Raw genomic sequence first — 12878 nt, forward strand, 5'->3', positions numbered from 1 at the left:
AACCTTAATGATTCTATTCTATGATTCTATGATTATCACTGCAGAAATTGGCCTTGGTCTCCATAAGGCTAATTCACATTTCCAACTGGCTTTTTGTGTCTTATATTTTCTCCACTAATTGATAAAAGCCAAATGTATACCTTTTACAGCATTTTTGAATGCTTACATTTAAAAAGAGCTTTTGTTCCATGTTGGAATCGCAGAGCTGGAATCCCACAAGGTGGGAAATGAAATGGACAAAATAGAAGTTAAATCTCAAAATCATCCTTGAGCCTGGCTGGGGTTTGTGTCCGGGGCTTCGTAGGATCGCAGAGTCAGATTGAACCACCTGAAAGCCAGAAAAACTGTACTACCCTAACAGTCTTCCAGTGTGGAAGAGCTTATTTGTGGAAGAGCTTATTGTAGGGTTTTATTTTCATACTTTATCCATGCTAAACACATTTTAAATTACTTCTTTAAACTTCTTGGCACAAAGCGTTAAAGTTAGGAGACTTTATTCTTCAATTACAATCCACAGGGAAAGCAGGTTATACAATGCCAGTGCACATTTTTATTACGATGAAGACAGAAGTTAACGACTGACCATTACTACAGTTTCACATACGCTTTAGCAGATCCAGTAAGCCAGCCGAGGCTCAAAGGTTGCACAGAGACACCCGAGTAAACGTGACAGAGGTGACAGATGAGGCACAGTGCATCGGCCCCTGCGGTCAGCGGGAGCGATCCAGCTGGTGCGTCCCTCCCATCCCCAGGTCAGAGCCTCACAGGCATCGCCCAGCTGCGCCGGAGCACACCGGTACCGCGCTGAGCCCCGCCGAGGGTCTGACACACGCGGAGAACTCACTGAAGAGTGCAGCGAGAGGCTTAGATAGCTCACTAGCAATTGATTTGATCTCCGCCAATAGCTACTAAACCAGTGCTGTCTTCTTCAGCTTTACAATTAAAAAGACAGTAACTCGCCAGAAATCGGCACTCCAGATTCATCCCTGTTTGATTCTTCCGCAGACTATTGCTCTTTGGGCTTCTTCAGAAATCCCCATGCGAGCCTGGGAAAGATACTGGCAGAGGACAGAAATTCTCCTTGCAAGTGGTTCATCAGCTGAAGCAATCTCCTTTTCTCATTTTTAGTATGCTCAGGCACCGTAAGGCCTTATAACAACATCACGTACTTTTCAGAAAGGCATTCCACTCTTGTGAAAGGCTTTTTCAAAAATCTGCCATTAAAAATACTAAAATGTGACACTAGCTTGAGATCAATGGTATAAGCAAGAAAAATGGGAATGATTAAAACACGGTATTTAAAAATAAAACAGAACCCTTTTTCTTATTTAAAAAAGGAAAACTAGGTTTTAAGATACTAAAAAGTTTAAGACTACAAAAATATGTACCTCTTAGAAATACCCAAGCCTACGATCATATAAAATATCAACTTAATATAAAAATCATCATAAAAATATGGCCACCTATATTTAACCAAGTCCTCAAACCTGTCCTACACTGATAAAGGCTTTGTTGAGAAATTTAGTTATGTCTAAACAGCTGTTCTATAGATTAACTTTGTAATAAGTAAAACCAAGATTAAATACTGCTGTTATTAGAGAAATTCCAGCTTGAGAGAGGATGAGAACATCAGGGGTCACAGGATAATGGTTGCCTCACGCCACATTACATTTATGGCAAAAGCATGACTGCAGAAAATTAATATGGAAGTAAATAGTATTTCTGCATCCCAAAGAGCGGCTTAAAATAATTGCACAAGTTCCTCGCATTTAAATGTTATAAAGCTTTATATTTGTGCTTGAACTTACAGGGAGAACCTCATTCCTGTGCCAAGTGCCAGCACAAGACACCTTGCCGTGAACGTCACATAAGAGAGGAGACATTGTGCTTTTGTTGGCCCTTACAGAAGGTGAATCATGGCTAATTGTTATTTATAGAGGATAAAAATCAGTCTGCCAGGTCTGATAGACTCTATGTGGCCAAGAAGTGCATGCACAGCCAATAAATAGAAAAATAAAAGGTATTATACTTTTTTCAAACTATGTAGTGTTCATAAAACAGTAGTAGCACAACTTTAAGCTCTATGTTTGAGTTTTCATCCAATCTAGCTTTGCTGAACTTTTAAAAAAATGCATACATAACCTGCAGGATTTGAAAAACAACACACAGCACTGGCTTTGTTGGCTTTTTTTTTGTTTGTTTTGAAAAAACTGTGGTCCCAAATTAGCCCTTTTGCATTTTTAAGAGCTGCAGGTGAACATCTCCAGTACAGAACATCACCTTTTTGCGAGCATCAAATCCCCTTTACATTTGTAAATGGTACAAAGGTTTTGCAGAGGCTTTTGAAACTGCCAGGAGCTTTCTCTGAAGGTACAGAACAATGTGGTATATATTCAAAGGAGAAATTAAATGCTTTGGAAACAAACCCAAAAGATCTAAAAAACTGCTTATGGCACTATACCATGAAAAACCTGAAAGCTAAGACCGCATGGCATGTTTGGATAGGATCATTGACTTGCTAAAGCCCGTGTTTCTTTTGAAAGCGAGCATGGCCCATCAGAAGGTCAGCAAGCTAGAGTCCTTACTCGGTGCTAAAGGCTTCCCCCCATCCCCAAAGACACTGAACATTCATGAAGCCCAAGGATTTCAGCGGGCTCAGGCTTTATGCAAAAGCATCAGCTTTTACAGGGACAAGTGGATCAGAAGTGGATCCCAGGTCCTGGGAAAAGCAAGCGACATCAAAAGATACTCCAATGTCTTGTTTAAAAACCATGTCCTTACAGTGAAGTCTGTCTGCCTTGCTACAACTAAATTCTGATCCCACTTAGTCTATCAGGCTTTGGTCACAGATTTCAAAGGAGGCTGGGATCTTTCCTTTAGAGGCACGTGCTGAGATTTTCAAAGACAGACACCCAGCTCTCCTTCATCCAGCCAACACGCACAGAGAAAAACCACCAGCATTACGTTTGCTGTCTTTTTTTTTTCCTTTAAGCAGCTTTCATTGAGTACCTGACTGACTGGAGTCATTGCTGTATTATTCCTAAGGCTCATTTCTAGCTTACTCCTCAAATTGTGTTTAGCACAGGCAGGCCCCCATTTCTCAACAGGGACTGTATCTGCTGACAAACCCCAGGTATCAGGACACTGAATTACAGACTAGAAGTCCTATGGGAGTAGACAGCATCTGTTCAGTACACTGTGTATTTGGGTACAGTAGCACAGGGGATAACAACTATGGTGCAGCAGCATTGACTGTTGGGTTTTGTTTGTTTTCCTCTGGCAGAAAATGCATTTTGAGAAGATCTTGTTCTTCTTGCAGCCCCTCTGAGAGTGTGCATCCTTCTTCACAAGGGTGTTACCAGCATTTTAGGACTCTCCTTTGAATTCCTAATGCCAGCGATTTGTTGCCCATTTCTGAAACTGAAAGCAAGTAAAAGACTGAGAAGCTAGGGAACGTTTTACAGGGTGTCATCAGACACTCCTCCCTCCTAATTAGCACCGCTAAAATAACCATGTTACACTACTAATATAAACATTAGAAAAAACCCCAAGTGCTCTGTAAAATACGCCTTTCCAGATGGCAGAAGCAGTGCAGCAAACAACGCTTGGAACTTGAACGTGATTCAGTGCCTGTAATTCAGTTATTTCATGCTGTTTATGTTCAGTTGTTTATGCAAGAAGCCTGCGAAGGGAATCTGGTTTGACTAGGATTTCTAGCTACAGTTCGTCAACTGCAAAGCCAAAAAGCCACAGGTCGGACATATGAGAAATCCATATGATTTGAGCAGTATGCCCTTCTCAAGGAACCAGGCCCACGAATTCTTCTTATTCTGGAAGCATAACAACAGCTCCTTATACCGACCAGGAATTAGATACAGGCAATTCCAGCTTTTTCAAGCTATTATTGCTTGTAAGGGCAAACTGCTCCAGTCCAAATTCTCACTAAGCTGGCTGGTAGCTATGCAGCTGCACTTTGGCTAATTCAGTTTCCCTCTGCTGGTCCCAAGAGTTTTCCTCCCACGACAGTAACTCACAAACGCTGGCCATCTCCACTGCACCAGCACTATAACGTACGCGCACCGATTTCAGGGGAGGTGTTTGCTCGGGGTACCCGAAATAGCAACGGTGGTGGGGCAAGAGAACTGTCACTGCTGATAGCTAAACAAAGTAAACCAGGAGAAAAGCTGTCCTGGCGTGTCTCTAGCCTCCCAAATTTAAGAAGCTAGAATATTGAAATCCTGTGTTGAATTTGGAGTAGTACCTAATGAACTTACACGGAAAGAGTAAAGTGTTTTGTAATGTAAATGATCCTACTAAATGAGTAGTTTAAATGAAGAGTTAAGGAGAGCGAATCATGTGAAAGGATGGAAAGTGTTGGGAGATAGGAAGCAACAGTCTCAAGGTGATGTGAAGGTCAGCCTTGATTTGCAAGTGCCTGCTTTCAAGCACATCAGCTCTCAGGTTCTGGAGAAACTGCATAATGTCAATGTCTGTCAAATTAACAACCAAACAAAATAATCTAAAGGGCACTTTGAAAGCTTTGCTGTTTTGCAGTGGATCTGATGAAACATGTTTACTGATTGTGAAAAGGGACTATGCAGAAAGAGGTCCTGAATTCTTGCGAAGCACGGGATGAATGACAGCCGCCTTACCATTTCAGCTTCAGCATTTGCTCAAAGCTCTCAGGCAGGGGATTGCCGTAGCTCTCCGGGAGAAACAGGGTAAGGATCCCGATCAGCACAGTCAGGCTGCCCATCAGGATATACGGTAGGAATCTGTCGTAGGCACCTGGCAGAACACAGAGGATGACAACAGTACTTAATGTCCACAATCAACAAACCCCTGCGTAAAATTTATGTTCCAGACATCGCTGTAATGCAGAATTAATTTAGAATAATTGCCTGAAATCTTCACAAATATCAAAGATGAATCCAAAACTGAGTTACGCCTGTTATCTGCCAGCAAGCAAAGGGATTTTTCAATTTTAAAACTACAACATACGCTCTAGGATGGTCAACACCTACCATCAGTTTCCTGCCATCCCGCACGTTTCTGTAGCAGCTAATAGGTTTTTTTGTACATTTGCAACTGGGATAGCCAACATCTTTACAAGGTAACAGCTCTGCTGGGGTCACTGCTGGAGTCTTCAGTACTACAGTGTCATTAGGAACCAAATCCTCTGTTAAATAATTCAATGTGAGGGAATAAAAGTGCTCATAAACCACCAAGCTCTCATCAGCTGCCTGGGATTGTGCATCCTGCTGGGCTTGTGCAAAAGAAGGGAAGAGACTGATGGCAGCCGAACAGGCCAATTTCAGCCTAATGAGCCATTAAGGGAGGAATCCTTAAATACTTTCCTTATTGCAAGAGGAGAAAGCATCAGGCCCCCCGTGGCAGACAAGAGGCTCTGACCTTGGTCTACTCAGAATATTATTTTGGACGAGAAGGCAGCGGCCCCTGCCAGCAGCCTGAAGCTAGTGCACATGTGTTTGGGCAGGATGCAAGACCTTCAATTCACAACAGCACAGCAACGAAAAGGTCTTTCAGTAAAGGGATTAACTAGGAATTAAAGTATTTCATAGAATCACAGAAGCGTTTAGGCTGGAAAAGACCTTTAAGATCATCGAGTCCAACCGTAAACCTAACACTGCCAAGTCCACCACTACACCATGTCCCTAAGCACCACGTCTACACGGCTTTTAAATACCTCCAGGGATGGTGACTCCACCACTTCCCTGGGCAGCCTGTTCCAGTGCTTGATGACCCCTTCCATGAAGAGATTTTTCCTAATATCCAATCTAAACCTCCCCTGGAGCAATTTGAAGGCATTGCCTCTTGTCCTATGGCTTGTTACCTGGGAGAAGAGACCGACCCCACCTCTCCACACCCTCCTTTCAGGCAGCTGTAGAGGGCGATGAGGTTTCCCCGAGCCTCCTTTTCTCCAGGCTAAACAACCCCAGGTCCCTCAGCCGCTCCCCATCAGCCTTGTGCTCCAGACCCTTCCCCAGCTCCGTTGCCCTTCTCTGGACACGCTCCAGCCCCTCAATGTCTCTCTGGGAGTGAGGGGCCCAACACTGAACACAGGATTCGAGGTAGAGAAAGTACTAAACTGGACTTGACAGCTTTAATTTTTAGTTGGGATGGAGCAGTATGCTTTACAATGTATGGAATAAACTAGGATTAAAGTGAAGACCCCTGGGTATTTCACATAGAGCCAAAGTTTGTGATTTGATCTCTTCTGTGTTCATGAGCTGGATGAACTGCAATGTCCTAATTTAGCTGTAGCAAATATCAGCAGCTGACAAGTTTCTCCTAAAACCTCCTAAAATTTAGGAAACTATTCTGATGACTGGAACATGATTTTTTAAAGGCTGAGCCTATGGAAACCTGGGAGAAAAAAAAAACCAAAACCAACAGTAAAAACTTTATCCTGTCTGCATCTCTCTATTGCTGTTACCTGTGCTGCAACGGAGACTGAAGACCCTAAGGAGCATCACAGTCATGCCGTCCCTTTCACTTTACACTTGCACTGTACAAGTATGAAATAAAGACAATGTATTTTCATCATTTTTGGTACAGTGGGTTACAGTCACACTGGAATGGAGAGCTGAGACCACACAGGTGAGCTACAGCTAGTAGTCTCCTCTCCCCTCTCCTGGCATGGTGAACCAGCAGTAACCCCTTAGCAGTACACCAGCAACGCTCGTTTTGTATCCAAGGTCTCAGCAGAAACCAAAACTTGTTGGGTGCAGGGGAGAGCTGCATCGGGTCCAGCGACGGCAGGAGGAAATAAATCACGTGCAAGTGAAAGAAACAGGAGATTGAGCACTGGACTGAGCAGCTGATATTCACAGATACTTCCACCCTTAATGCCCTAATCTCTGTCACCCTTTCCTGTCTGCAACATGAGGATCATTTCGGTGTACTTTAAAAAAAAAGATTTATCAATTAGTATTTGTGCAGCACTCAGAGTGTGATGCTAATGAGTGTCAAAAAAAAAAGCCTGTGAGGAAATCAGCAATTCTGCTTACAGAGCAAGGCATGAACAATAAGAAAAAGCAAAATGAGCGCCGAGGTACCTGGCTTAGTAACTCAAAAAAAAAATCACTTCACAAAGGTCACAATTAAACACACTCTTGTGCTGCTTAATCTGCATGTTTTCCATGTATTACTTGAGAGAGCACAGATTCAGGGGATGTGTGGATTCCTGCCTGGTTCATCTGCTCCTGCCATACCCATCTCGGGGTGTCCATGAAGAGTACAACGCAATGCACTTCCTACTGGCGCTTGCCTGCTAGATTGCTCCTTGTCACACTCTCCTGGGAAACTAACTGGCATCCCAGGGGCAATGCCCATTGCCAAGATGTGACCAATTATCATCCCGACCGCTCCACTTGCACAGTTTATCAGCACCAGCTTTGTCTTGGACCAGCTCAGACCCACTCCGGTGCTGGACGAACGGTCCCTAGCCTCAATAAAGGACAAAAGTGCCTTATTCTTCTGTGAAACCCAAAGAGCTCCGCTTCATTTGTGCAGTGTTTGACAGTGAACTCAGACCCAAGGTGAGAGAAAGGACTTAAAAGACAACAAATGAAGGGACTTAAAGCTGAGCCTGCACCGCAGAACCTCGGATAACTTCTCTGGGCAGCTGTGTAACGCAAGGCAAGAAACGCAGGATGTCTCACCCAGGTAAACAAAGTAAGGAGCAATGATGCTGCCCAGCCTGGAAGCCATGGAAGTAGCTCCGACTGCCATGTTTCGCACTAGCGTTGGGTATAGCTCCGCATTGTAGACATAAAGCATTGAAAACGCAGCCGTGATGCCAAATTTTCCAAGCATCACCAGGCCAACAGACAGGACATTAAAATCTGGAGGAGAAAAAATAAAATCAAGGTGAATAAACAACACCCTGTACTTATTACTTGTATTTTTTCTACATCCCAAAGATCATATCACGTTTTTTTTCCCAGCGGTTGTGATTTTTTTTTTTCTTTTAATTATACAGTGTATTAGCCCCATCCCTAGATGACTTGGCTCCAAACTTCCCACTGAGCATAATGTAGAAGCTCAGGTTATTTTGTACTGCTCAGATTTTGGTCCTCTCCCAGTAAAACAGCATTCTTGAAATGGAACAAAATTCTGGATTATACAACAAAGCAGCACAAGCTTAAATCCACCCCTTTTTTGCAAAAACCTGCAGAGATTTACACACAGTGAAATCTGGAAGACTTGCAGGTTTTTTTAGCCTCTATGCTCAACCAGACAAATCACAGTACGCTTTTGGCTCTCATTTTGCAAGCTGGTTCCCCTGGACTATAAAAAGCTCAGCAACTTGACACAATAAATGAGAGCTGTGCATGACTCAGCGTATATACATTTACATATAAAAAAACCAAACCATGGCTGCAGGTGATCAGCATAAACTTGACCTCAAATTCTAAATCTGATTGTGGTTTCCAGTAATTTTACAGAGCGATCAGATAGTACCTTAAAATATTTCTAACATTTTATATACTTAAGTCACGTATTGAATCTTGTACCTGCAGGAACCAGCTGAATGAAGAGGACAACACTTCCCCCTAAAAACAAGGTGCCAGACAAAGAGTAGCGCCGAGGGAGGGAGCGGAGGAGAAGCCAGGCAATCACGTAAGCTGGAACTTCAATGACAGCCGAGAGGAAACAGTTGACGTGGGCATTCCCGTGCCAGTTTGGAGTGCTGAGGGACAGGCCAAAGTAACCAACTGACGTGAAAAACCTGAGAAAAGCAATAAAACCAAAGGATTCAGGGCAGTCTCTGAACGCCTCCAGTGTTGCCTCAGATGTTGTTACAAAAACAGGATGTCGCAACGCATCGCCACAGGCATCGTGGCTTAAAAAAAAATCTCAGTGGCAACCCCATCTTTCTAATTCTGTCATCCCTTCCAGTGATCATATCCACAGCGGCTTGAAGAGACCTCTGATTTCTCTGTCCTTCCTGCATACGCTATACCAAGTAAAAGGCTTTGTGGAAGTCGTTCACAAAGGCTTTTCACTGCAATGGACTCACTAACGGCACACGAAAGCTTCCCATGCCAACTACGTTCCTACTTGTAGCCAACTCCAGTGACAGGATCTCCCACCCTCAGCAGTTCCGTTACATCTTATTTAATCTTCACGAGACAGCTGGATGCTTGGGTTTCAAATCTCGGGAGTGCCTTACTATGGCATGCCAAGTGTGCTAGCCAGTTCCTTTCTGCTGGGGGAAAAAAGTACAGAAAAGGGTCCCGGTTTTTCTATATGGTATTATTGGGTCCTCATTCCTTGTAGCTGCCCAGGCAGGGACCAGGATCTCACTGAGATGGGCACTGCACAGAAACAGAACAAAAACGCTGGCCATGGGTCTGGTTCTTGTTATGTTACTGAGTTGCTGCCTCTGCTTCAAGAAGGACATTTCTCTTCAAATAGAGATTATAGAGGTGGGAGCTTCTTAAAAAAACAAAACCAAAAAGCAACAGAATTTAAAATACACAAGTTGTTACATATAGTTTCCTAACTATTTTACATCTGAGTCGAGGCTACTGTCTCCATACTCTTGTGTATTAATGCAGTGCGGGTGCAAGGACACTGAGGCAGTGTGTAGATGGGCTCCGAGGCTGAGACTTATTATCTAAACGTGTGGCATGTGCCCTCAAATCAGAAATCGTTCTATTGCCTGGGTACTTTAGGAATACACATTTCCTTACCACAAAAGTAATGACATAATAGTAATAGTTGCAATGTTTCGGGTTCGAAATAGGTCCAGAAGGATAGCCTTCTGCTGCTGCTGAGGCTTCGAATCCTGCATCTGAAGGAAAAAGGAAAACAAAACCAAAAAAATTCCCACACACCTAAGAGCAAAACAACCTCTGCACACCCACAAGTTTGGGCAGTTACGAAGTTACGACTCTATCAGGGGACAACTAGCCAGCCCAAGGGCCACTTCTGTACCAGGGCGGGCGGTCCTTAGGTAGAGCTTGTCTCTGCACCCAGCTGTACTCCGCGGTAGTTTCCAGTTTTTTGTTAAAAAGAAGAAGGTGGCCCTGAGACACTGCACCATGCTGGCTAATTAAAAAGGAGTGTCAGCTGACAAGAAAGACGCATTAACACCTCCTCAAGGATCTAACACAGTACTTCCAGGAGTAACCTCTTTACCAAAGGCATTTTTCCGTGCACTGTCCACTCAACTCTCTTCTGTTCAACCTTCACAAACGGCGTGAAATAAATGCAGAAGATCGCCCAGTTTTGCTGCCTGCCTGCCGGCGCCCTGCCGGGGAGGGGGACGGATGCCAGAGCTCACCGTGGTGGCCAGGGCACATCATGGGAGCATCCACCACCCCCGATCGGAGACGGAGGGTCCAGTTTGAGGCTTGAAGCAGGAATCTTCTGGATGGCGTGAGGGTGCCCTTCTGCCTGCGTGGAGAACCCTCGCCCGCTGAAGCCAGTACTCATGGCCGGGCTTCCCCCCAGGCCCAGAGAGTGACCTGCCCTGGCCCGCCCTATGGGGCTGCCCTATGGAGATTTCCCTTCCTAGGAAGAGAGGATGGTTTCCGAGGAATGTCTTTCTAGCATTCCGAGGAATGTCTTCCTACTTCAATCGAGGACTTAATGTGCAAACATCATCCTCAGGCTTTTGTGGACAGACGCTTTGCCACGCGAGATTCCCTTGAAGTAAAGGACAGCTGAGCTGCTGCTTGGTCTCAAAAATACGCAGGAGTGATGAAAACGCATGTGCTGGAGCCTGAAAAAGTCACGTCCGGTATGAAAGACATCTGAACTCTGGCTGTGAAGTAAGGAAAGTGCTTTGCCATGGTTTCTGTAGGATGAGCTTCCCATAGCAGCAACATGCGCTTGAATTTACACTAGAACATACACTTGGGAAAGAGATCTTCAGCAGCCCAAGCAAAATTTAAGCATGACATTCAAGAGATGGATCCTGCCCACAGGAGGTGTAGCACGCAGCATCTCTCTCCTGCAGATGCTGCGAAGGAGCACATGGTGCTTTGCTTTCTGCTCCATCAGGAGACATAAAACGCAGGTGCTAGTATAACGCAGTAAAATAAGATCTGGCGTACAGACACGCAGTTATTGCTGACGCAAGGCTGGAAACATTTCTTTGCACAAGAAAAACGTCTGTGCTTCTTCAGCAGGAGCTCCGGAGAGGGCAGAGCCACTAGAGGGGGAGAGGAGCACAAGAACCAGCCGTCCCGCTGCGGCCGGGCTGCTCCCCGCCTTGCTGGGCTCTCCCCTTTTAACCAATAAATATGAAATACAAGAAAAAAAACAGGCCTGAAGAAGAGCTTAATGTTCTTCACTGCCTTCACTCCAGTCACGCTTTTCAAGTGCCCTCGTAGCACTCGGGTGCTTTGGCTGGTTTGTGCGATCTGAGGAGTCCCTCGGGGCTCCGCGCAGCCCCCGCACACATGGGTGCTGATTTCGGGTCCCCTCCGCGAAGGGCTGCTGTTAAACTGCAAATCGCTAACACCGCGCCAAGCTGAAATGGGGACAAACACGTCTTCCTCGGGTCTTCTCAGTGCCCAAAGGATGAAGCAATCTGGGTCGCCCTTGCTCTGAAAACCACAACCAACCACTGCTGAGGAAGAGAATTTTACTGAAAAAAACCCCAAACGAATAAACCCCCCCTCTGGCTTCTCATTTTGAAGTCGCCAACCCAGCACTTACCTCACACCAACAGTCACTGCCAGCCTCTAAGGGCTGCTGGTGCAAACCATTTCTCTGCTGGCATTTCCCAACAAGTCAACTGGCCAAAGGGGGCAACTGCCAGCAAGGTGAAGTACCACCACGTATGAAACATACCTCCGCGGTGTTGAAAAGCACGGCTGGGGCTGGAATGCCATTTATTTTTGCAGCCTTTCGGATAATAACTTCTGCCTCCTTATATCTTCCCTGGGAGATCAGCCACCGAGGGGATTCAGGAATGATCCTGCAATAAGTTTCAGAATAAATGACTCAATGTTTTCACAAAAGTTATTAAAAACACATGTATCATTTTTATGAGTTATGCTCTCATCTCACAGATTGCTTGCAGCAGAAGACAGTCAGCACAGAAGCAATGTAATTCATGGATTTGTCTTACTGGGATCAGTGGAGAATTCAAATATATGGGACGTGTTTATTCTCGTGCCAAAGTAGATGCACGCTTGGGCCCTTGTCCTGGGTGGTTGTTTTTTAAGGAATACTTGATGTCCACCAGAAGAAAACAGATCTCACCAGATAGGCAGCAAAGATGGGGGTAGCTTAACCAGCGTTGAGCAAAAATATTCTTAGGAAACTGCACACAATGCGGAAATGATTTAAACATGCAGAGGGTATATTTAAAGGTTCTGTGTCATAGGAATCTTATATACAAACCTCACAATTTTACCACAGCTCTGAGGCAGGCTCTCCCAGGCAGAGGACAGTGGCAGCCTACCCTTGCAGAGCCGATGACATTTTCTAATCAATTCCAGGCATGTGTTGAGTGAATTGAGTCAAACACAGGACAGAAAATCTCACCTTTCCTTAACTAAATCCTTTGATCTTAACAGATGCTACCTTCCTCCCTTTAGCCAGCAGCGTTTTTTCCTCTCCTTGGAAAAAAGCAGGTCAGACACTCCTTTTCTGATGAACTCCCTAAAGGACTGACCCAAAGCCATGTCAACGGTTTCGAGCGCCAGATGATTTCTATCAGATCGTTCAACCACTAATGTGAATTTCTGTGAGGTGAGCTGTCTCCACTGCTCTTCTTTGTGGGCAAGCTGAGGAACGTGAGACTGCAGAGACGATGCTGGGAACCTTCTGGAGAATTTGGAAGAGGAATGAATAAAAGAGCAACTATAGCACAGAGCAGTGGGATGTGCAAG

General features: G+C 44.8%; 1 protein-coding gene across 1 annotated transcript in view; it reads right to left on the reverse strand.

The window, feature by feature from the left end:
* Positions 1-473: 473 nt before the first annotated feature.
* Positions 474-12878, reverse strand: part of LOC142413381 (solute carrier family 22 member 4-like) — a 28560-nt gene continuing 16155 nt past the window's right edge. Inside the window, exons 5-10 of the mRNA XM_075509476.1 lie at positions 11833-11959; positions 9723-9823; positions 8541-8755; positions 7686-7868; positions 4653-4788; positions 474-3420 (exon numbers count right to left, since the gene is read on the reverse strand). Coding sequence (XP_075365591.1) covers positions 3345-3420; positions 4653-4788; positions 7686-7868; positions 8541-8755; positions 9723-9823; positions 11833-11959 — 838 coding nt within the window. The 3' untranslated portion in view covers positions 474-3344. The remainder of the gene's footprint in view (positions 3421-4652; positions 4789-7685; positions 7869-8540; positions 8756-9722; positions 9824-11832; positions 11960-12878) is intronic.

This window comes from Mycteria americana, chromosome 8 (assembly GCF_035582795.1).
Source record: "Mycteria americana isolate JAX WOST 10 ecotype Jacksonville Zoo and Gardens chromosome 8, USCA_MyAme_1.0, whole genome shotgun sequence".
In the NCBI taxonomy this organism is placed as follows: Eukaryota; Metazoa; Chordata; class Aves; order Ciconiiformes; family Ciconiidae; genus Mycteria; species Mycteria americana.